This window comes from Anolis carolinensis, unplaced genomic scaffold, assembly GCF_035594765.1.
Source record: "Anolis carolinensis isolate JA03-04 unplaced genomic scaffold, rAnoCar3.1.pri scaffold_14, whole genome shotgun sequence".
In the NCBI taxonomy this organism is placed as follows: Eukaryota; Metazoa; Chordata; class Lepidosauria; order Squamata; family Dactyloidae; genus Anolis; species Anolis carolinensis.
This window is the reverse complement of record NW_026943825.1, coordinates 16850641-16874678: the sequence shown is the minus strand read 5'-3', so window position 1 is coordinate 16874678 and position 24038 is coordinate 16850641. Positions and strand designations below refer to the sequence as shown.

Sequence of the window (24038 nt, the reverse complement as noted above, 5' to 3'; positions counted from 1 at the left end):
ATAATAATAATAATAATAATAATCTTTATTTTTATATCCCGCCCCATCTCCCTTCGGGGCGGCTCACAACTTCCTTCTCTCTTCCTTTCTTCCTTCCTTTTTTCGTTCCTTCATTTCTTCCTTCGCTTCTTCCCCTCCCTTCCTCCTCTTCTGTTCTCCTTCCTTCCTTCCTTCCTTCCTTCCTTCCTTCCTTCCTTCCTTCCTTCCTTCCTTCGCTCCCTCCTTTTTTGTCCTTCTCCCTCCCTCCTTTCCTTCTTTCTCCCTTCTTTTCTTCCTTCCTTCCTTTCCTTCCTTCCTTGTTTCGTTCTTTCCTCTTACCTTTCCATCTTCATTCATTTTCTTCCTTCCTTATCCTTTCATCCTTCCTTCCTTCCTTCATCACTTCTTCCTTCCTTTCTTCAGTTTTATCTTCCTTCCCTCCCTCCCTTCTCCTTTTTCCTTCCTTCCTTCCTTCCTTCCTTCCTTCCTTCCTTTTCCTTCACTTCTTTATTTCTTTCTGTCCTCCATCCTTTCTTCCTTTGCATTTTCCTTCCCTTCCTTCCTTCCTTCACTCCCTCCTTTTTTGTCCTTCTCCCTCCCTCCTTTCCTTCTTTCTCCCTTCTTTTCTTCCTTCCTTCCTTCCTTTCCTTCCAAAATGCATCCTGGGAACTCCGGGAAGGAGGGAGGGCCAAAGTTGGCCCAGGCCCGGTCCAGATCCATTGGGCCACCGAGGGGCCTTTCCATGCCTGCTTTATCTTGAGAGTAAATTGTCAATTTTAAATTGTAAGTGGCTGGGAGCACTCTGGTGGAAGTGAAGTGAAGAGAAGAGTAGTATGAGTTTACAGTGTAAACAAGGCTCCCAGCTGGGCTCACCCTTGTCTCCTCCTCTCTGTCCGGGCAGGGAAGCCATCGGACTGGTCTGCGAAGCCGTGCCCGGGGCCAAGGGAGCCGTCCGGCGGAGGAAGGTGAGCCACGTTTACTCCCATGCAATGCCCCGGCCTTCTGTGGGGTGGGACTGGGTGGCCTTTGGGGCCCAAACAACTCTACGGTTCTATCTAGTAGGGCAGAAGGGGTTGGGCTGGGTGGCTGCCTTGGGGCCCCTTCCAACTAGGATTCTATGACAGCAGAATTGAGGAGAAACAACTGGAAAAGCTGACACAATAGGAGGATTTAAAGATTGAATTACAAAGACTCTGGCACGAGCCAGTCAACGTGGTCCCAGTGGAGATCGGCACACTGGGTGCAGTGCCTAAAGACCTTGGCCAGCACTTAAACACAATCGGCGCTGACAAAATCCCCACCTGCCAGGTGCAGAAGGCCACCTTACTGGGATCTGCACGCATTATTTGCCACACAGCCCTAGACACTTGGGAAGTGTCCGACGTGTGATCCAATACAACAGCCAGCAGAGTGTCTGCTGTGGACTCATCTTGTTGTGTTTCAAATAATAATAATAATAATAATGATAATAATAATAATGTCCGACGTGTGATCCAATACAACAGCCAGCAGAGTGTCTGCTGTGGACTCATCTTGCTGTGTTTCAAATAATAATAATAAAAGCACATGCTTGATTCTGCATAATCAGCTGTTGTCTTAAATTGGATGTTGCTACTTTTTAATCTAGCTATGGGCCCTCTACACTGCTAAATAATCCAGTTCAAAGCAGATAATCTGGATTTTATACAGCTCTGTAGAAGGGGCCTGAGTTGAGTTTACTTGACAATTTTTCTCCTGCTGTTATATGTGTTTGAACTAGGATTCTATGGCTCTCTCTGCCTGTCTATCTCCTTCTCTGGAAGTTTTTAAGCAGAGTCTGGATGGCCGTCTGTCCGGAGGGATCGGATTGTGCCGACCCTGTGATTCTGAGTGGGGGGGTGAAGGGCTCCGTGTGCTCAGGCTCCCTTCTTCTTCTTCCTCCCTCCTCAGCCCTGCGGCCGCTCTCTGCACTCCATCCTGGGCCAGAGCAACCTGAAGTTTGCCGGGATGCCCATCACGCTCACCATCTCCACCAGCAGCCTCAACCTCATGGCCTCCGACTGCAAACAGGTGAGCCCAGCTGCAAGGAATGCCGGCTTTGTTGTTGTTGTTTGTTTGTTTTTGGGGAGGGCGGGGTCCCCTTGTCTCCTTCCTCGGCACTTGCACCTCACTCGCCCTCCTTTCTGCCCACAGATCATTGCCAACCACCACATGCAGTCGATATCGTTCGCATCCGGAGGAGATCCGGTGAGTGGGTTTGTTTACAAGAAAAGAACAATCAAAGCACCTGGGACAGGTGGACACCAGATGGAGGAAAGCAATACAGCCATGGCTTGACCATTGTAATATATATAGCTGAACATGAGCCATGCGTGTGATGCAGCAGCTAAAAAGGCCAATGCCATCCTAGGCTGTGTCAATAGGAGTCTAGTGTCTGGATGGAGGAAAATAGGACAGCCATGGCTTGACAATAGTCTATATATATAAAAGAGTGATGGAATCCTGGCGACCGCCAAAACAACAAAACTAAACACCCCACAACCTCGAAAATTGACAACACAACCCATCATCCATGCCTCTAGGTTGATACAACAAAAAGAAAAGAAAAATAAAGTCCTAATTAGAGGGAGAGGAATAATTGTTTTTATCCAATTGCTGCCAGTTAGAAGGCTAAGCTCCGCCCACTTGGTCTCCTAGCAACCCACTCAGCCCAGGGGACAGGCAGAGTTAGGCCTCACTTGGGCCTCTTCCACACTGCCTGTAAAATACAGATTATCAGATTTTAACTGGATTAGATGGCAGTGTAGACTCAAGGCCCTTCCACACAGCTATATAACCCATATAATCTTATATTATCTGCTCTAACTGGATTATCTGGACTCGACACTTTTACCCTTTACCTTAACTACCACCAATTCCTCCCATACCACCATACTTCACCACAGCAACGCGTGGCCGGGCACAGCTAGTAAGATATATATGACTGAATATGATCCCACAGTGTGATGCAGCAACTAAAAAGGCCAATGTGATCCTAGGCTGCATCCATAGGAGCTAGTGTCTGGATGGAGGAAAGTAAGACAGCCAAGGCTTGACCATAGTAATATATATAGCTGAACATGAGCCGTGCGTGTGACACAGCAGCTAAAAAGGCCAATGCCATCCTAGGCGGTGTCAATAGGAGTCTAGTGTCTGGATGGAGGAAAATAGGACAGCCATGGCTTGACAATAGTAGTCTATATATATAAAAGAGTGATGGAATCCTGGCGACCGCCAAAACAACAAAACTAAACACCCCACAACCTCGAAAATTGACAACACAACCCATCATCCATGCTTCTAGGTTGATACAACAAAAAGAAAAGAAAAATAAAGTCCTAATTAGAGGGAGAGGAATCTTATATTATCTGCTTTAACTGGATTATCTGGACTCCACACCTTTACCCTTTACCTTAACTACCACCAATTCCTCAATACTTTATTTCCCATACCATCATACTTCGCCACAGCAACGGGTGGCCGGGCAGAGCTAGTAAGATATATATGACTGAATATGATCCCACAGTGTGATGCAGCAACTAAAAAGGCCAACGTGATCCTAGGCTGCATCCATAGGAGCTAGTGTCTGGATGGAGGAAAGTAAGACAGCCATGGCTTGACGATAGAAATATATATGGGTGAACGTGAGCCACAAGTGTGATACAGCAGCAAAAAAAAGCCAATGCGATTCTAAGTTGCACCTGTAGTAATCCAGATAGAGGAAAGTAATAAAGCCATAGCTTCACAATAGTAATATATGTGGCTGAACATGAGCCAAGAGTGTGATGCAGCAGCTAAAAAGGCCAATGCCATCCTAGGTGGTGTCAATAGGAGTCTAGTGTCTGGATGAAGGAAAATAGGACAGCCTTGGCTTGACAATAGTAAGATATACATGACTGAATATGATCCCACAGTGTGATGCAGCAACTAAAAAGGCCAATGTGATCCTAGGCTGCTTCCATAGGAGCTAGTGTCTGGATGGAGGGAAAGTAAGACAGCCATGGCTTGACGATAGAAATATATATGGGCTCGGGCTGTGGCGCAGGCTGGAGAGCAGGTGCAATGAATCACTGCAATGAATCACTCTGACCAGGAGGTCATGAGTTCGAGGCCCGCTCGGAGCCTATGTTTGTCTGTCTTTGTTCTATGTTAAAAGGCACTGAATGTTTGCCTATATGTGTAATGTGATCCGCCCTGAGTCCCCTTCGGGGTGAGAAAGAAGGGCGGAATATAAATGCTGTAAATAAATAAATAAACATGAGCCACAAGTGTGATGCAGCAGCAAAAAAAAGCCAATGTGATTCTAAGTTGCACCTGTAGTAATCCAGATAGAGGAAAGTAATAAAGCCATAGCTTCACAATAGTAATATATGTAGCTGAACATGAGCCAAGAGTGTGATGCAGCAGCTGAAAAGACCAATGCGATTCTAGGCTGCATCCATAGTTCACCCCCATCCAGAGAGCACTGCAGCCAGGCGAGGACCAGCCAACGACAGATCTGGACCACACTTGGTGCACAGACCCACAATGGCCAACTTTGAATCCTGGCAGGGTTTGGGGAGGATTAGCTCACGATTCTGGGAATTGTAGTTCACCCACTCCAAACTGAGAATACCTAACATTCCAAGACAAATAGTGCCTTTTTCAAATAACCCCAAGCTAGTAATAAATAAAAATAATAATGATGAATTCCTCCCGTCTCTGTGTCTTTGCAGGATACGGCTGAATATGTTGCCTACGTTGCCAAAGACCCCGTTAACCACAGAGGTAAGAGCACGAGGGTGAGGGTATTGTTTGGGGGGGGGGCAGCTTGGGCCCTCCTCCAGGTGTGTTGGACTCCAACTCCCAGCATCCCTTGCAGCCTGCCACATCCTGGAGTGCCCCGAAGGCCTGGCCCAGGACGTCATCAGCACCATCGGCCAGGCGTTTGAGCTGCGCTTCAAGCAGTACCTCAAGAACCCCCCCAAGCTGGTCACCCCCCACGACAGGTCCGTATCCACCTGTTTACCTGCCTCTATCTGCCTGTCTCTCATCACGCTCTTTCGATCATATCTAATCTCTCCATACATCTGCCTATTTGGGTAATCAATGGCTCGATCAGGACTAACATTAACTGCCACTCAGGCCAGAGTGAAGGAGGGGGGCCAGGAAAACACCTTTCCACCATGCCTCCTGTGTCAATATAATATATAATACAATTATTATGCTATACTGATAATATATTATATTGCATATACATATAATATTGATAATAATTTTAGAATGAATACAATATAATAATAAACTATTATAACTGTATATTATATATTGCATGTAATATTACTAATAATATTGCAATATAGTGGCATAGTATAATAATAATAATAATAATAATAATAATAATAATAATAATAATAATAAAAAAACTTTATTTATACCCCGCCACCATCTCCCCGTGGGGACTCGGGGCGACTCACAATGTTACAAAAGTAACTATGCAAATCATAGAATCATAGAATAGTAGAGTTGGAAGAGACCTCATGGGCCATCCAGTCCAACCCCCTGCTAAGAAGCAGGAAATCGCATTCAAAGCACCCCCGACAGATGGCCAAATACATAAACAATTCACACAGTTTAAAACACAAGAAGATGATAAAACAGAAGTCAAAACAGAGGTTTATACAACAGTAATAATATCAATAGTAATAATATCAAACAACCACCAGTGCAATTCAGTCAACTTCAAAGGTGGGGGGGAACTATAGCAGCAATATAAGATAAAATCATTAGACTAAAATATCCCAATGAAAGGAACCTAATAACATTCAGGATAGAATTATAATGAGGCTGGTCATCCAATAGCTGTCTCTCCAAAGGCCAGCCCAAACATCCAGGTTTTCAATTGTTTCTTGATACAATATAGTAATATAGAATGCTTATATTGTGCTATGCTAATAATATAGTATATTGTACGTACATATAACTTGTAAGTCGCCCTGAGTCCCCTTTGGGGTGAGACGGGTGGCATATAAATGTCGTAAATAAATAAGTAATAAATATATAAACAACATTAGGGCCTGGGATTTTGCATTGCTCAAAGGCCAGGCTAGATGTCCTCTGGGAACCACTCCGTGCCAGGCCCCTTGGGGCTTCACTCTGGCCCTTCTCGCCCTCCCTGCGCAGGATGGCCGGATTTGACGGCTCGGCCTGGGACGAGGAGGAGGACCCCCCTCCGGACCACCAGTACTACAACGACTTCCCCGGGAAGGAGCCCCCGCTGGGCGGCCTGGTGGACCTGCGCCTGCGGGACGGGGGCCCCGGGGCCCAGCCGCCCGGACACTTGGGGGCCACCCTGGTAAGACAGCACGGGCCCAGACCCCCCCCCCCCCCCTTCCCAGGCCTGAGTGGACGTCAGGCCGATGCTCCCTCTTTCTTTTCTGCTTTGCAGCCGGTTGGGCAAATGTCCGGCGGAGACTACGAATCCCGGAAACCACATCCCGCCTTGCAAGGTAGGCGTTGCGTTATTTTAACTCGCTTCTGTACCCGCTTCCTTGTGGGTGTTGGGAGCCATGAGCCAGGTGCTGATGCTTCTTCCCTGGGGGGTCTTTGCAGGGCGGGAGCGCTGCCTCTCTGGCCGCACTGACCTCTTTGACGACCCCTCCTACGTCAACGTCCAGAACCTGGAGAAGGCGCGAGCGGCCGGTCTTGCCGGGGCCACCGCCAACGGAAGCAGCAGCAGCAGCAGCAGCAACGCCCAGAGGGACCTCTTTGACATGAGTGAGTGAGGGGGCAGTTTTATGTTGATTTTAACGATGGTTTTTACTGTAATTGATGTTTTTATTGCTGTGTTTTGATATTTGATTGTTTTATCAGGCAAGGCCCCATGTAAGCCGCCCCGAGTCCCTTCGGGGAGATGGGGCGGGGTATAAAAATAAAGTTATTATTATTATTATTATTATTATAAGTTATTAAAGGGGTCACAGCGGGGAACGGGGCGCAGGCACAGCCCCGGGTTGGGAGCTCGCTGGCCTCGTTCCACGCCCCATAATAATAATAATAATAATAATAATAATAATAATAATCTTTATTTATACCCTGCCACCATCTCCCCAACGGGGACTCGGGGCGGCTTACATGGGGCCATGCCCAGAACAATACAATATAACAAAATATAATAGAACAACAAATCATAGCACATTAAACAACAATAAAACAACAACAATACAAGAAAATATACACTACATTAAACAAGATCAAAAGAACAACAAAACCAAGGGCAGGCCACATTAACACTAGGTTAAAACTCGGGGTGAGATAATAATAATAATAATAATAATAATAATAATAATAATAATAATAATAATAATAATAAACAACTTTATTTATACCCCGCCACCATCTCCCCAACGGGGACTCGGGGCGGCTTACATGGGGCCATGCCCAGAACAATTCAATATAACAAAATATAATAGAACAACAAATCATAGCACATTAAACAACAATAAAACAACAATAAAAGAAAATATACACTACATTAAACAAGATCAAAAGAACAATAAAACCAAGGGCGGGCCACATGAACACTAGGTTAAAACTCGTAGGAGTAAAAACCACAGAGGACAGGGTGCACTGGAGACATGCTGCTTGGGTCCGACCCTGAAACAATAAGCTCACCATATGAAGAATCCTTACAAAACATGGTTAAATTAAGACTCAGTCACCTTCTGGTCTCAATTTTCCTCTCTCCAACAATCTGGCAAAACTGCTCAGTCGCACAGAAATAAATCATAAAACGTCAGCTGAAACCAGCAGCTTATATTTTATTGCAGTTCTGTACAATATTTACATAGTTTGCCGGAGCTTAGCATTTGTGCGTCCGACCTTCTTCAGAACACCGCATGGGAAGCACCACATTCCACTGCATGTCGAATGTCCTGTTACTGTTAAGTATCTGAAATCTTCCACTGTTTCCCTCTAGCCATAAATCTCTACTCTATGCACTTAACGCTTGCATTACTGGATTACATTCTGCATGACAGACACACACACTCACTGTCAGTACAAATTTCAAATGACACAAAAACAATGACATTCACCCGCGTGCCTTTTGCTTCTCAGAGCCCTTTGAGGACGCCTTGCGGGGCCCGCCACCGCCGCTGCCGCCGCCCTCGGGGCCCTCCATGGAGGAGCAGCTGCGGAGGGAGCCCTGGTTCCAGGGCCGGCTGAGCCGCAAGGAGGCCGAGAAGCTGCTGCAGGCCAACGGGGACTTCCTGGTGCGGGAGAGCACCACCACGCCGGGACAGTACGTGCTGACGGGCCTCCAGGGTGGGCAGCCCAAGCACCTCCTGCTGGTCGACCCCGAGGGAGTGGTGAGTGACAGCACAAGGGCCACGTGCCCACACGCACCAACCCCCTCCTGCCACGCAGGAAAAGCAGCATCACATCCCCCCACACACACAATAATAATAATAATAATCTGCCAACTGCAAAAGGCCACCCTACTGGGATCTGCACGCATCATCCGAAAATACATCCCACAGTCCTAGACACTTGGGAAGTGTTCGACTTGTGATTTTGTGATACGAAATCCAGCATGTCTATCTTGTTTGCTGTGTCATACTTATAATAATAATAATAATAATAATAATAATAATAATAATAATAATAATAATAATAATATCACACAGTCCTAGATACTTGGGAAGTGTTCGACTTGTGATTTTGTGATACGAAATCCAGCATATCTTGTTTGCTGTGTCATACAATAAAATAATACTAATAATAATAGCAGAGACCCCTATCTATCTCTATCTCTCGATTCTGGCAGAAGGGGATTAGACTGGATGACCTCCTTTGGGACCCATTCTAACTCTAGGGTTTATCTAACTAACTATCTATCTATTATAGCAGAAGAGTTTGAGCTCCTGGTGGCGCAGTGAGTTAAACCGTGTGCCAGTAGAAATGCTGACCTGAAGGTTATTATTAGTATTTTCATTATCATAGAGGTACCCCTTGTGGACACACATCATCATCATTATTATCATCATCATCATCAATGCATCATGTGCACACTCATTATTATTATTATTATTATTATTATTATTATTATTATCATTATCATAGAGGCACCCCTTGTGGACACACATCATCATAATCATCATTATAGATGCACCCTATGTAGACACACATTATTATTATTATTATTATTATTATTATTATGACATAGCAAACAAAATAGATATGCTGGATTTCATATCACAAAACCACAAGTTGAACACTTCCCAAGTGTCTAGGACTGTGTGATGTTGTATTATTATTATTATTATTATTATTTTATTATAATAATAAAGTGTCTTCCCAAGTGTCTAGGACTGTGTGATATATTTTCAGATGATGCGTGCAGATCCCAGTAGGGTGGCCTTTTGCAGTTGGCAGATCATGATTTTGTCAATGTCTTTTGTTTCCTAATTATTATTATTATAGATGCACTCTATGTAGACACACATTATTATTATAATTGGCACAGTGGGTTAAACCCTTGTGTTGGCAGGACTGGTTGGGTTGCTGACCTGCAGTTCAAATCCAACCTGGGGAGAGCAGGTGAGCTTCCTCTGTCAGCTCCAGCTCCCCATGCATGCGGGGACATGAGAGAAGCATCTCACAAGGACGGTAAAACATAAAACATCCGGGCAACGTCCTTGCAGGTGGCCGATGCCACCTGAAGTTTCTCAAGTCGCCCCTGACGCGGAAAAAAATTAAAGCAGCAGGGGGTTGGACTGGATGGCCTTCTTTGGGGCCCCTTCCAAGTCTGGGATCCCGCTTCTTATGCTTCCCTCTCTCCCAGGTGCGGACGAAGGACCACCGCTTTGAGAGCGTCAGCCACCTGATCAGCTACCACATGGACAACCGGTTGCCCATCATCTCAGCCGGGAGCGAGCTCTGCCTCCAGCAGCCGGTGGAACGGAGAGCCTGATGGACCCTCCTCCGACCCCTTCTTTCCTTCCTTCCGGGCCCCTCTTTCGCACCCAGAGCTGCCTTTGCCGCACACAATGACCTCCTCACCGCCTTCACCTCGAAGTGTTTTGGACTCCAACTCCCACCATTCCTCGCAGCCTCAGGCCCCTTCCTTTTCCCCCTCCGCCGCTTAAGCGGCGGAGGGGGAAAAGGAAGGGGCCTGAGGCTGCGAGGAATGGTGGGAGTTGGAGTCCAAAACACCTGGCGGGAGGGCCAAGTAGGCCCAGGCCTGCAATATATATATTAGGCATGTCCGATCGATGAAAAAAATGTTTCAATTCTCGTTTCTAAAGTAGGGGGCACTGGCGCTTCAATATAGAAAGTATTTCCGATTTTTTCACCCAAAAAATTTGGATATTTCCGAAAATTCGTAATGATTCTAAATGTTTCTAAAATGGCAGACGCGCATGCGCAATCACCAAAAAAAAGGAACATTGGGGGGGGGGGGGACTTTTACAGGGCTCTCCCGCCCTCATCAATTTTGCAATGCCCTTGCAAGTTGTGCAAAGATACTTTGAAAGCTAGAAATTCCCTTGCTATATTTGTAAGCAAGGAGGACACTGGAAACCAATGGTGTCTCTGGCTATGTGATCCCACAAGCCTCAACCCAATGCCTTCCATTAGAAATGGACCAGTGACCACCACGCCAAGCAATGCCCTGGCAAGGAGTGCAAAGATACTTTGAAAACTAGAAATTCCCTTGCTAAGAGAAAGAACCATGTTAGGCTGAGCTAAGCTCCCATTCAAGGTAGGTTGCAGAAAAAAAATTAAAAATACGTTACAAAATGGGGGGGGGGGGGGAAATGACAAAACATTAAGAGACAATTAGAGAATGGGCCAACAATGGTTCAAATTACATTGCTGGTTACGCCGTGAGACAATGTCTCGGAATGCGTATCAAAAAGCGAGAACAATCCGAAATAATTTCGATATGCGATTCAAAACGATTTTTGGACATGTCTAATATATATATATTGCAAGGTGAGCCAAAGAAAAACGCGGGGACCGAAGGGAGGAAGTTGTTCTCCCATGGAGAGCAGTGCTTTCCCTTTGCGCCCTGGACGTTGTAGTTTCCACCAAAGAAGGCAACGATCTACGACTCCCGGAAGTGGAGTCAAACTGCATCCGTTCCCTAGCGTAGACGCACTATGTGCAGCACTTGCAGGCATCCCAGCCTTCGCCGAGAGGATTCCATCCCGTGACCGCAAAACAGCTTGCGAGGGATACAGAGGCCTCTTTTCCCCCCAACTCCCCCGAAGCACAAAGGGAGGCAAGCCCTTCCAAATATATTGCAATCCAATGGGCCAGCTTGGACTGTTTCGGACTGCGACTCCCACCATTCCCAACAGCCCCAGTCCCTTTCCAGGGTGAGTTTATAACCAGTAGCGTGAACTGGGTGGTTCAGAATGCCTAACTAATATGTATCCCAAAAGTACAGCGATGTCTATATATATATATAAGAGTGATGGCATCACGGCGACCAACAAAACAACGAAACTACAAATTTGTTACACTACAAATTTGACAGAAAAAGTAGTCCAATACGCAGTAATGCTATGTAGTAATTACTGTATTTACGAATTTAGCACCAAAATATCATGATATACAGTAGAGTCTCACTTATCCAAGCTAAACGGGCCAGCAGAAGATTGGATAAGCAAATAACTTGGATAATAAGGAGGGATTAAGGAAAAGCCTATTAAACATCAAATTAGGTTATGATTTTACAAATGAAGCACCAAAACATCACGTTATACAACAAATTTGACAGAAAAAGTAGTTCAATACGCAGTAATGTTATGTTGTAATTACTGTATTTACAAATTTAACACCAAAATATCACGATATATTGAAAACATTGACTACAAAAATGGCTTGGATAATCCAGAAGCTTGGATAAGTGAGACTCTACTGTATTGAAAGCATTGACTACAAAAATGCGTTGGATAATCCAGAACGTTGGATAAGTGAGACTCTACTGTATATTCATTTTGATGTACGGAGCATGAATGTTGCTTATTGTATTTCATTCAATATAAGTTTATATTTTATACCTTGTTTATTGACCATTTACTAGTGCATATTGCTGTACTTGTGGGTATATACTAGTTTGGTGTGTAACCAGTAACCCATTTACTTAATGGTTCAGGATGCCTGCCATAGGTGTGGGCGAAACATCAGGAGAGAATGCTGCTTCTGGAATGTGGCTAGGCAGCCCCAGAAATGCACAGCAACCTGGTGATTCCAGCCATGAAAGCCTTTCAACAACACAGAGGTGATGACGGACAGCAAGGAAGGGAGAGAAGATAGACAGCATCCCACAGGGCGATGCTTTTGGATAGAGACCTTGTTGGGAATGGTGGGAGTTGGAGTCCAAAACGCCCCTCCCTCTTTTCCTTCACCCTTTAAATATTATTATGATTATCTTCTTCTTCTTCTTCCGTGTGCCTTGACCCTTTTCCAGGTCTGAGATTTTATGCAACAGCCTCCTCCTCCTGCCAGAGAAAAGCCTTTCCCCGAAAAAGCACAGCCTGCACACAAGGAAGGAAGGAAAGAGCGTTTGCACTCTGCGCATGCTCAGAGGGAGGCTTCCCACGCAAGGACAAAAGCGGGGGGAGAGAAGGAGCAATGCGTGTCCTTGCCGTGTTCTGCCCCCCCCCCCCAAAATCCGCTCCCCAGGTCTGTACATAAGTTTGTGTTGCATGAGTCACGTTGTGTTTATCCTCCTCCTCCTCCTCCAGAAGCCAAAGTGTAGCCCCCCCCCCTGACACCAGAGACAAGAGAGAGACCTCCACCCTTTTCCCGGACACTCCGTGGGTCACTGTGCCTGCCCCACGCCTTTTCCGTGGGGCTCCATTTGCACACACACACACACACACACACACCACACACACACAGAGTCACCTCGGCCTCGGTCCCACCTGCACACTTTCTGTCTCTTTTGATTCTACTCTCGATTATTATACCAAAGGAACCCAACGGTTATTATTAAAAGTGGGTATTTCTGTAGCTGGCGGTTTCCGGGTTTTGTGCTTTGTGGGCAACCAAGGGGGGGGGGTACGTTTAAGAGTGGAGAGGGGGGCACAATTATCATTACCGTAATAATAATAACATAATAAACTTTATTTATACCCCACCACCATCTCCCCAACGGGGACTCAGGGCGGCTTACATGGGGCCATGCCCAGAACAATCTATATATATAAATGAGTGATGGCATCACGGCGACCCACAAAACAACAAAACTACAGGCCACGCAACCTCGAAATTTGACAACACAACCCATCATCCACACCTCTAGGTTGATACAACAAAAAGAAAAGAACAATGAAGTCCTAATTAGAGGGAGAGGAATAATTGTTTTTATCCAATTGCTGCCAGTTAGAGGACTAATCTCTGCCTACTTGGGTCTCCTAGCAACCAACTCAGCCCAGGGGACAGGCACAGATAGGCCTCTTCCACAGGTTATCCGATTTTAACTGGATTATATGGCAGGGTAGACTTAAGGCCCTTCCACACAGCTATTTAACCCATTTATAATCTTATATTATCTGCTTTGCACTGGATTATCTTGACTCCACACTACCATATAATCCACTTCAGTGAGCATTTCTTACAGCTGTGAAGAAGGGCCTCATATAATCCAGTTCTAAGCAGATAATATAAGATTATCAATATACAATATACAATTCCTCAATACTTTATTTCCCATACCACCATACTTTGCCACAGCAACGCATGTATAAAATAAAATCATTAGATTAAAATACCCCGATGAAAGGAACCTAAAAACATTCAGAATAGAATTATAATGAGGCTGGCCATCCAATAGCTGTCTCTTTAATCCCTTCTGGCCTTAGAGAATTGTCCGCCTGCAGGGACGTTGCCCAGGGGGCTTTTTCCCATCCTGTGCAAATTTGCATGTTTTCTCATGTCCCCGGATGGGAAGCTGGAGCTGACAGACGGGAGCTCGTCCCACTCTCCCCGGATTCGAACTGCCAACCTGTCAGTCAGAAGTCAGTAGAGTCTCACTTATCCAACACTCGCTTATTCAACGTTCTGGATTATCCAACGCATTTTTGTAGCCAATGTTTTCAATATATCATGATATTTTGGTGTGAAATTCGTAAATACAGTAATTATTACGTAGCATTACTGCCTATTGAACTACTTTTTCTGTCAAATTTGTTGTATAACATGATGTTTTGGTGTTTAATTTGTAAAATCATAACCTAATTGATGTTTAATAGGCTTCTCCTTAATCTCTCCTTATTATCCAACATATTCGCTTATCCAACGTTCTGCTGGCCCGTTTATGTTGGATAAGTGAGACTCTACTGTAACGTCAAATAAAAATTCTACAACCACTTTTAACCAATACCACCACCACTTTGCCACAGCAACGCGTGGCCGGGCACAGCTAGTAATAATAATAATAATAATAATAATAATAATAGTAATAATAATAACTTTATTTTTATACCCCACCCCATCTCCCCGAAGGGACTCGGGGCGGCTTACATGGGGCCTTGCCCGATAAAACAATCAAATATCAAAACACAGCAATAAAACCGTTATACAATAAAAACATCAATTACAGTAAAAAAAAATCGTTAAAATCAACATAAAACATACAATATTAACACTGGAGACTAATTCATAGAACCCAGGCAAAGTGCAACATGTGCCGAAATTTAAGAGGGGAGGCACAATTATCATTACCGTATATACTCGAGTATAAGCCGACCTGAATATAAGCCGAGGCACCTAATTTGACCACAAAAATCTGGGAAAACATTGATTCAAATATATGCAGAGAGCAGTAAATTTCAAATATAAAAATACAGTAGATGCCAATAAAATTACATTAATTGTGGCATCACTAGGTCAAATGTTTTTGAATATTTACATAAAACTAATTTTAAGGTAAGATTGTCCAACTCTGATTAAATCATTTTTCTCATCTTGTTCCATGTAAATGTGCCCCTGGTGGCACAGTGTGTTAAAACGCTGAGCTGCTGAACTTGCAGACCGAAAGGTCCCAGGTTCAAATCCTAGGAGTAGAATGAGCGCCCGCTGTTAGCTCCAGCTCCTGCCAACCTAGCAGTTCGAAAACATGCCAATGTGAGTAGATCAATAGGTACCGCTCCGGTTTCTCTCATGTCCCCGCATACATTGGGAACTGGAGCTGACAGAGGGACCTCACCCGCGCTCTCCCTCCCCGGGTTGGATTCGAACCGGCGGCATCCTTCAGATCAGCACTCCTACCGGCACAAGGGTTTAACCCATGGAGCCATCGGCGGCAAACTCCGTTTTACCCCATTGCCAGGCATCCTGGGAGATGAAGTCCAAAAGAATGCGTTCAAAATGGCGGAGCCACCTCGTCCACCGGAAAGCGCTCCGCTCCTTTTTCCTAGGTTGGAAACTCCAACTCCCAGAAGCCTCGGCTGCTTTACCCAATTGCCAGGCATCCTGGGAGATGAAGTCCGAAGGGATGCGTCCAAAATGGCCGCCTGCCCACCCCGACCGGAAGTGGCTTCTCTCCTTTTCCCAGGTTGGAAACTCCAACTCCCAGAAGGCTTGGCTGTGGAAGCGGACGAGTAGGCATCCTGGGAGATGAAGTCCTAAACGATGCGTTCAAAATGGCCGCCACCCCTGGACCGATAGTGGCTCCGTTCCTTTTTTTCCCCCAGGTTGGAAACTCCGACTCCCAAAAGCCTCGGCCGGTTTGCCCAATTTTCAGGCATCCTGGGAGATGAAGTCCGAAAGGCTGGTGTCCAAAATGGCGCCCGCCCGCCCGCCCACCCCGACCGGAAGCGGCCCCGCTCTGGCCGAGCGGGGCCTCGCTGGTCCTTCCGGCGCCATCGCTGCCAGCGGCCATGGCGCGGCCGGGCCCTGCCTCGTAGGCGCTCCGCGGCCTGCTCCTGCCCTTTTATGGCGGCCCCGCACCCGGACAAGCTGGAGGCGGGAGTCGGCCCCTCCGCCGCCGCGCCGCCGCCGCCTCCTGCCCCGGGACCCCCGCCGCCGCCGCCCCTTCCGCCGGGAAACCTCGCCTCAGGGCCGGGCCGCAAGCAAGGAAAGGCCGGTGAGCGCCTCGGGCCCAGTCGGGGGGCGGGGGAAGGGTTGCCGTGGAGACCGGGGGCGGGAGCGCGCGTCGCCAGGGAGACCGGGGCCTGAGTGACAGGCAGGTCGCCGCTAGGAAAGGCTGCGAAGGCCCGGAGGGAGGGAGGGCGCCTTAAAGGGCCAGGCCGAAGAGGAGAGGGAAGCACGGCCTGGATATGAAAGGAAGAGGGAGAGAGGCTTCCTTCTGGGCGCAGAGAAGGAGATTGCATTGGGCAACAGCGGAACTCTCTGCTGCTGAGTCCTTTGGAGGCTTTTCATCTGTGGCCGGATGGCCATCTGTTGGAGTGCCTTGATTGTGCCTTTCCTGCATGGCAGAATAAAGGGAATTGGACTGCATGGTCGCTAGGGATCGCTTCTATTATTATTATTATTATTATTATTACAAGGGCTAAACGACCATCTGTTGGGAGTGCTTTGATTGTGCCTTTCCTGCATGGCAGAATAAAGGGAATTGGACTGCATGGATGCTAGGGATCGCTTCTATTATTATTATTATTATTATTATTATTGTTACAAGGGCTAAACGACCATCTATCGGGAGGGCTTTGATTGTGCCTTTCCTGCATGGCAGAATGAAGGGAATTGGACTGCATGGCTACTAGGAATCGCTTTTATTATTATTAGTATTAGTATTAGTATTCGTATTACAAAGGCTAGACGACCATCTGTTGGGAGTGCTTTGATTGTGCCTTTCCTGCATGGCAGAATCTTATTTATTTATTTATTTACAGCATTTATATTCCGCCCTTCTTTCTCACCCCGAAGGGGACTCAGGGCGGATCACATGACACATATAGGCAAACATTCAATGCCTTTTAACATAGAACAAAGACAAGACAAACACAGGCTCCGAGCGGGCCTCGAACTCATGACCTCCTGGTCAGAGTGATTCATTGCAGCTGGTTGCAGCTGGCTTGCTCTCCAGCCTGCACCACAGCCCAGGCCCAATATATATATATAGAATAAAGGGAATTGGACTGCATGGGCGTTAGGAATCACTTCTATTATTATTATTACAGTAGAGTCTCACTCATACAAGCTAAATGGGCCGGCAGAAGCTTGGATAAGCGAATATCTTGGATAATAAGGAGGGATTAAGGAAAAGCCTATTAAACATCAAATTAATTTATGATTTTACAAAGTAAGCACCCAAACATCATGCTATACAACAAATTTGACAGAAAAAGTAGTTCAATACACAGTTATGTTATGTTGTAATTACTGTATTTACGAATTTAGCACCAAAATATCACAATGTATTGAAAACATTGACTATAAAAATGCGTTGGATAATCCAGAATGTTGGATAAGCGAGTGTTGGATAAGTGAGACTCTACTGTATTATTATTATTATTACAAAGGCTAGACGACCATCTGTCAGGAGGGCTTTGATTGTGCCTTTCCTGCATGGACATGGAATCATAGAATTGGAAGAGACCTCATGGGCTATCTAGTCCAACCCCCTGCTAAGAAGCAGGACAAAAAGACAATTCCCAGGATTCTAGGGATTCCCAGGTGCCAAACTGCATCAATTTCAGAGTGCGGATGCACCCAGAGCACCCAGGCTCCCCCTCCCCCATTAATTGTGTATTGGATGCAGTGCAGACAGATGCAATCTCTTCCCCAAAATGCAACCTTTGGCCGAAGGCAGATTGAGAAACACTAATCCGCTCTTGCTCTGCTCTCCGATTGGCTTTCCAAGGAGGCCCAGTGGGTGGGCTCCGTGTTGGGGTGGCCTTCTGGTGGGGCCCGGGGCTTTCAAAGTGGGCCAGGAACCTGATCAGAGCGGCTTGTAAGAGTCTGAGACTCCAATTTGGAGGATTTGGCTTTTTAAAGAATTTTTTTTATTATTGTTATTGTTTCTTTATCAGGCTTTCAAATGAAGAGTCCGGAGAAGAAGCGCCGCAAGTCCAACACGCAGGTAAAGTGGTTTCTATTTCTGGCTTTGACTTGCATTCAGGAGAGGAAAGTGGGATCATAATTATGTATATTATTATCTATTGTATTGTTTAATTGTGTTATGATGTGTTGTTTTATATTTTGTTATATTGTATTGCTCTGGGCTTGGTCTCATGTAAGCCACCCCGAGTCCCCGTTGGGGAGATGGTGGCGGGGTATAAATAAAGTATTATTATTATTATTATTATTATTATTATTATTATGCTATGTAACATTTGAAGAACGCTCTCTTTCTGGTTTGAAAGTGTTATTTCTTTTTTAATTGTGTAGTCCTTACATTGAAGGTAGTTATCTGGCTTTGACTCTCGTTCAAGAGAGGAAAATGCAATAATAATAATAATAATAATAGTCCGTTTAAATTTTTACCATTGATGATGTTTGTTTGTTCTGAATGTATTTTATCTTGTTTTATTGTGATTATTTGTGTGCTTAATTGTTTTGTTTGGATTGTTTATATGCTATTATGTTTTTAACTGTGTTTCAGTTGCTGTATTTTGTTGTATGTTCTGGGCTTGGTCCCATTTGTGAGCCCCACTGAGTCCCTTTGGGGAGGTAGTTGGCAGGGTATAAAAATAAAAATGTTATTATTATTATTGATACAAAGTCATAGTATGACACAGCAAACGAGATGTATATGCTGGATTTTGTATCAGAAAATAACAAGTTGAACACTACCCAAGCATTTAGGACTGTGTGATGTATTATTATTATTATTATTATTAATATTAATATTATTATTGATACAAAGTCATAGTATGACACAGCAAACGAGATGTATATGTTGGATTTCGTATCAGAAAATAACAAGTTGAACACTACCCAAGCGTTTAGGACTGTGTGATGTATTATTATTATTATTATTATTATTATTATTATTATTATTATTATTATTATTCTGGGAGTCGGAGGCCCAAACTCTGGAACCTTCCTCGGCCACGCCAGCCCAATGGTCATCGTTTGACCACATAACCAAGCCACACTGTGAACTCTAGTTGGCTGTTCAAATGAAATCACGTTTTATTGATTAGCCCATCGGCCGTATCAATACATTTAACACAGTCGGCTGTTGAAAATTAATGTGGATGTTGGTTTGGATTTAATGTTATTATATAATTTTGTTGGATTTTATGTTGTTACATATTTTTGTTTGACTATATTTAATAGTTCAATTTATGGATGTCAGGTTTAATTTACTGATGTTTGGCTTTAATTGGATGTTAGGTTTTAATGTTATTTCCATCTCTGTGTTGGTATTTGTTTGTTTACGGAGGCACTGAACGTTTGCCGTTGTATGTTGGAATCTGCCCCGAGTCCCCTCGGGGAGATAGATAGGATGGAATACACATAAAGTATTATTATTATTATTATTATTATTATTATTATTATTAAGTAGAGTCTCACTTATCCAACACTCGCTTATCCAATGTTCTGGATTATCCAACGCATTTTTGTAGTCAATGTTTTCAATATATCGTGATATTTTGGTGCTAAATTCATAAATACAGTAATTACTACATAGCATTACTGTGTATAGAACTACTTTTTCTGCCAAATTTGTTGTCTAACATGATGTTTTGGTGCTTCATTTGTAAAATCATAACCTAATTTAATGTTTAATAGGCTTTTCCTTAATGCCTCCTTATTATCCAACATATTCGCTTATCCAACATTCTGCCAGCCCGTTTATTTTGGATAAGTGAGACTCTACTGTATTATTATTACTATTATTACAGTAGAGTCTCGCTTATCCAACCTTCGCTCATCCAATGTTCAGTTTGCCTTTTAGTCGCCCATGTTTTTGTAGTCAATGTTTTCAATACATTGCAACGCTTTGGTCCTAAATTCGTAAATGCAGTAATTACTACACAACGTTGCTGTGTTTTGAACTTCTTTTTCTGTCGGTTTGTTGTAAAACATGATGTTTTGGTGCTTAGTTTGGAAAATCATCCCGTAATTTGACATTTAAGAAGCTTATTATCCAACTTTTCCACTTATCGGCCCATTTATGTTGGATAAGCGAGACTCTACATCAGGGGTCCCCAAACTTTTTATGCAGAGGGCCAGTCCACAATCCTTCAAACTGTTGAGGGGGCCAAATTATCATTTGAAAAAAAAAATACAAATTCCGATGTACACTACACATGACTTATTTGTAGTGCAAAAACAACAACAAGAACAATGAAATAACAATGAAAAAGCAATACAATATTTAAAAATAAAAACAATTTTAACCAACATACATTTATCAGGATTTCAATGGGAAGTGTGGGCCTGCTTATGGCCAATGAGATAGTCAAGTTAATTAGGATTGTTGTTGTTGTTGTTGTTGTTGTGTGCCTTCAAGTCATTTCAGACTTTGGGCGAGCCTAAGTCTAAAATTTATTTATTTACTATATTTATTTACTACAGTAGAGTCTCACTTATCCAACGTAAACGGGCTGGCAGAACGTTGGATAAGCGAATATGTTGGATAATAAGGAGATATTAGGGAAAAGCCTATTAAACATCAAATTAGGTTATGATTTTACAAATTAAGCACCAAAACATCATGCTATACCACAAATTTGACAGAAAAAGTAGTTCAATACGCAGTAATGTTATGTTGTAATTACTGTATTTACGAATTTAGCACCAAAATATCACAATGTATTGAAAACATTGACTACAAAAATGCGTTGGATAATCCAGAACATTGGATAAGTGAGACTCTACTGTACATTTGTATCACACCCTTCTCACCCCAAAGGGGACTCAGAGTGGCTTGCAAATTATATGTACATACAACATGTTATATTATTAGCATAGCACACTATTAGCATTATATATTGCTATATTGAACTATACTGTAATATTATTAGTAATGTACAATATATAATTAATACTATTGAATGGTATTATTATTATTATTAGTGTTATATTGTATTACATTATAATATTATTATCAATATTATATGTATATACAATATATTATATTGTAAAACTGAGGGCGGGGGGCAGGTAAATGACCTTGGAGGGCCGCATCCGGCCCCTGGGCCTTAGTTTGGGGACCCCTGCTCTACATCATCATCATCATCATTATTATTATTATTATTATTATTATTATTATTATTATTATTATTAGTAGGGCCGTAGTTTGGGAATGCCTGTCCTCATCTTTGGGAGTCGTAACATGGCACGGCGTTGCAATGGGGGGCCCTTGAAGCCCCCCGGGGCGTGTTGTGCGTGTTGCTTGTGCCGCCTGGTCCTGACTCTGCTCTGTCTTGCGCTTGCAGGGCCCGGCCTACTCCCACCTCTCGGAGTTTGCCCCTCCGCCGACCCCGATGGTGGACCACCTGGTGGCCTCCAACCCCTTCGAGGATGACTTTGGGGCCCCGAAGGTGGGCTCGGCCGCGGCGCCCTTCCTGGGGGGGGCCGGCCCCTTCGGCAACTTCCGCATGCAGGGCCCGATGGGGCCCCAGGTCCCTCCCGGCTACGGAGGGGGCCCCCAGCCCCTGCGCAGGCAGCCCCCGCCCTTCGGCCCCGGGCAGATGGGCCCCGCTGCTGCCGCCGCCTTCAGCCTCCCGCCGCAGAACCCGGCCTACGTCCAGCCGGGGGGCATGGGCTTTGGCGGCCCCCAGCCCTTTGGCCAGCCCCTGGGACAGAACTTCAGCCCTCCCGGCGGGCAGCTCATGCAGGGGCCCATGGGGGGCTTCGGGCCCATGATCTCCCCCACCATGGGGCAGCCCCCCCGCGGGGGGGACATGGGGCCCGGCCTCAACGCCCCCGGCGGGCCTCCCCCCATGCCGCAGCGCTTCGGACAGCCGGGCAACCTGTTTGGGCAGAACCCCATGCAGCGCCCCAGCCTCCCCAACCTGCCCCCCAACCCGAGCCCTTTCCCCGGCCCGGACCCCGGCTTCCCCCCCGGAGGAGGAGACGACGGCGGGGGCGGGGGCGGAGGGAAGCCCCTCAGCGCTCCCCCCAACGCCTTCCCTCCGGAGCCCCACACGACGGGCTCCCCGGCAGCGGCGGCCATGAACGGCACCCAGACCCCCTTCGTGACCAACAGCGGGGGCAACGGGGGCACCCCAGAAGGCAACAACGTGCCCCCCGGCGGTGGTGGTGGTGGTGGTGGTGGTGGCGGGGGCGGCGGCTCCTCCTCGGCCTCCTCCTCCGGCAAGGCCCCCGTCGGCCCCTCCGGCCACCAGCCGCCCCCGGGCCTGGTGTACCCCTGCGGGGCCTGCCGCAGCGAGGTCAACGACGACCAGGACGCCATCCTGTGCGAGGCCTCCTGCCAGAAGTGGTTCCACCGGGAGTGCACCGGCATGACCGAGAACGCCTACGGGCTGCTGACCACCGAGGCCTCCGCCGTCTGGGCCTGCGACTTCTGCCTCAAGACCAAGGAGATCCAGTCCGTCTACATCCGCGAGGGCCTGGGCCAGCTGGTGGCCGCCAACGACGGATGAGGCCCCGCAGGGCGCCGCCCGGGCCCCCTTTGCAGACCCCTGGACTTCCCTCTTTGCATACGGCCATGTGCTGCTTCACGTGGCCCAGACCTTCCTTTTTGCAGCACCAGACCTTCTTTGGCTCAGATCACGGACCCAGTGGGATATTTTGGACCGTCCCATGTCCACAACACTGCAAGCCACGCATTTCTTCTTTGCCCTGACACAACACGTGCAGGGACATTTGGTCTCTGCAGCAGCGTAGGTAGCAAACAGAGAAGATACACAGGTAAGGTTTTTATTGTTATGCTTTAGAGCAAGTTGGGCTGTTTTGGACTCTGACTCCCACCATTCCTCACAGCCCCGGGCCCCTTCCTTTTCCCCCTCGGACTCAATACGCCGACGCCATCCCCTTCCAGTCTCTAGATGAGATTTGGGCAAACTTAAGCAGCTGAGCGGGGAAAGGAAAGGGCCTGAGGCTGCGAGGAGTGGTGGAGTTGGAGTCCAAACACTTGGAGGGCTGAAGTTTGCCCATGCCTGCCGTTGAGAAAAGAGTAGACTGTGAAATGGAAAAGTTACATAACTTTGGTAAAGAGTCTCCCGTCTCACTAAAGACTTTCTGGGAAGAGACGGAGCCAAACGCCTTGAGATCTACAAAGCAGCAGCAGGCCGGCACAATAGCACGCATTCTTAGTCCCCGACTGCACGCGAGTGCGGACACTCTCCCACTCCCTTTGCAAACAGACGGCAATAAGGACACACTCAAGACCTTGTTGTGGGTGAAGAAGGACACGGGGGGAGTGGGATTTTAATCATGTTTCCTGGATGGGGAGGTCCTTCGGTCTGTGGCCTCGGACCTTGCATTTCCTAATTTTTCCAGTGTCTCCTCCCCTTTTATTTGGCCTGGGTCGGATGCCGAAGCGGGACCTTTTGGGGGGAGGAAACAGCACCAGACAAAATACCTCTTTGGGAACGCTTTTCTGTTTCCAGACGTCCTCCGAGAGCCACGAAGGACGAAAACAAAACTCTTGGGACACGGATCGTCGTTATTATTATTATTATTTTTTAATAATGTTTTTTAAACAAATACTTTTTTTGCGACTTCCCTTTGTTTTGCGCATGTGTTCGGGGCTTTGTGGTTTTTTGGGTCCTCGGGAGGGAGGGAGGGGATTTGGGGAGGGGGCACCACTGTTGGGTTTGTAATCATCCCTTTTTTCCCTTGTTTTTATGTGAGAACATTAAAAAATGATGTTTTGTAAAGTAATTTGGGTATTGTGTTGTCGAAGGCTTTCATGGCCAGAATCACTGGGTTGCTGTGAGTTTTCTGGGCTGTCTGGACGTGTTCCAGTAGCATTCTCTCCTGACGTTTCGCCCACATCTATGGAGATTGCTGGGGTTTGTTGGAAACTAAGCAAGTGAAGGTTTGCCTTTAAAGAGGCAATGCACTTCAGTCTCGTTAATAATAATAATGGAGATAAAAGTTGAGTACGTATAATAATAAAAATAATAGAGACAAAAGTAGGATATATATGTTTATATATATAT

General features: G+C 45.9%; 2 protein-coding genes across 5 annotated transcripts in view; both read left to right on the top strand.

Annotated features, from left to right (window-relative positions):
- The window catches only part of shc1 (SHC adaptor protein 1), a 36599-nt gene extending 23600 nt beyond the window's left edge, over positions 1 to 12999 (top strand). For all 4 annotated transcript variants that reach the window (XM_062965255.1, XM_062965254.1, XM_062965256.1 and 1 more), the window contains 10 exons: positions 881 to 944; positions 1909 to 2028; positions 2152 to 2205; positions 4713 to 4764; positions 4859 to 4985; positions 6160 to 6331; positions 6425 to 6485; positions 6589 to 6753; positions 8095 to 8345; positions 9821 to 12999. In XM_062965255.1, the coding sequence (XP_062821325.1) occupies positions 881 to 944; positions 1909 to 2028; positions 2152 to 2205; positions 4713 to 4764; positions 4859 to 4985; positions 6160 to 6331; positions 6425 to 6485; positions 6589 to 6753; positions 8095 to 8345; positions 9821 to 9949 (1195 nt within the window). In that variant the 3' untranslated portion in view covers positions 9950 to 12999. The remainder of the gene's footprint in view (positions 1 to 880; positions 945 to 1908; positions 2029 to 2151; positions 2206 to 4712; positions 4765 to 4858; positions 4986 to 6159; positions 6332 to 6424; positions 6486 to 6588; positions 6754 to 8094; positions 8346 to 9820) is intronic.
- Positions 13000 to 13139: 140 nt separating this feature from the next.
- pygo2 (pygopus family PHD finger 2) lies at positions 13140 to 23757 on the top strand. The gene is made up of 3 exons (XM_062965264.1): positions 13140 to 16075; positions 17985 to 18034; positions 21345 to 23757. Exons 1-3 carry the CDS (start codon positions 15925 to 15927, stop codon positions 22512 to 22514), a joined length of 1371 nt encoding a protein of 456 aa, XP_062821334.1. The 5' UTR covers positions 13140 to 15924; the 3' UTR covers positions 22515 to 23757.
- The last annotated feature ends 281 nt before the right edge of the window (positions 23758 to 24038 follow it).

Coding starts and splice junctions, on each gene's coding strand:
- pygo2 (XM_062965264.1), top strand. CDS start 15,925: ATGGCGGCCCCGCACCCGGACAAGCTGGAGGCGGGAGTCGGCCCCTCC. Junction 16,076..17,984: donor CCGCAAGCAAGGAAAGGCCG/GTGAGCGCCTCG, acceptor TTTCTTTATCAG/GCTTTCAAATGAAGAGTCCG. Junction 18,035..21,344: donor GCCGCAAGTCCAACACGCAG/GTAAAGTGGTTT, acceptor TTGCGCTTGCAG/GGCCCGGCCTACTCCCACCT.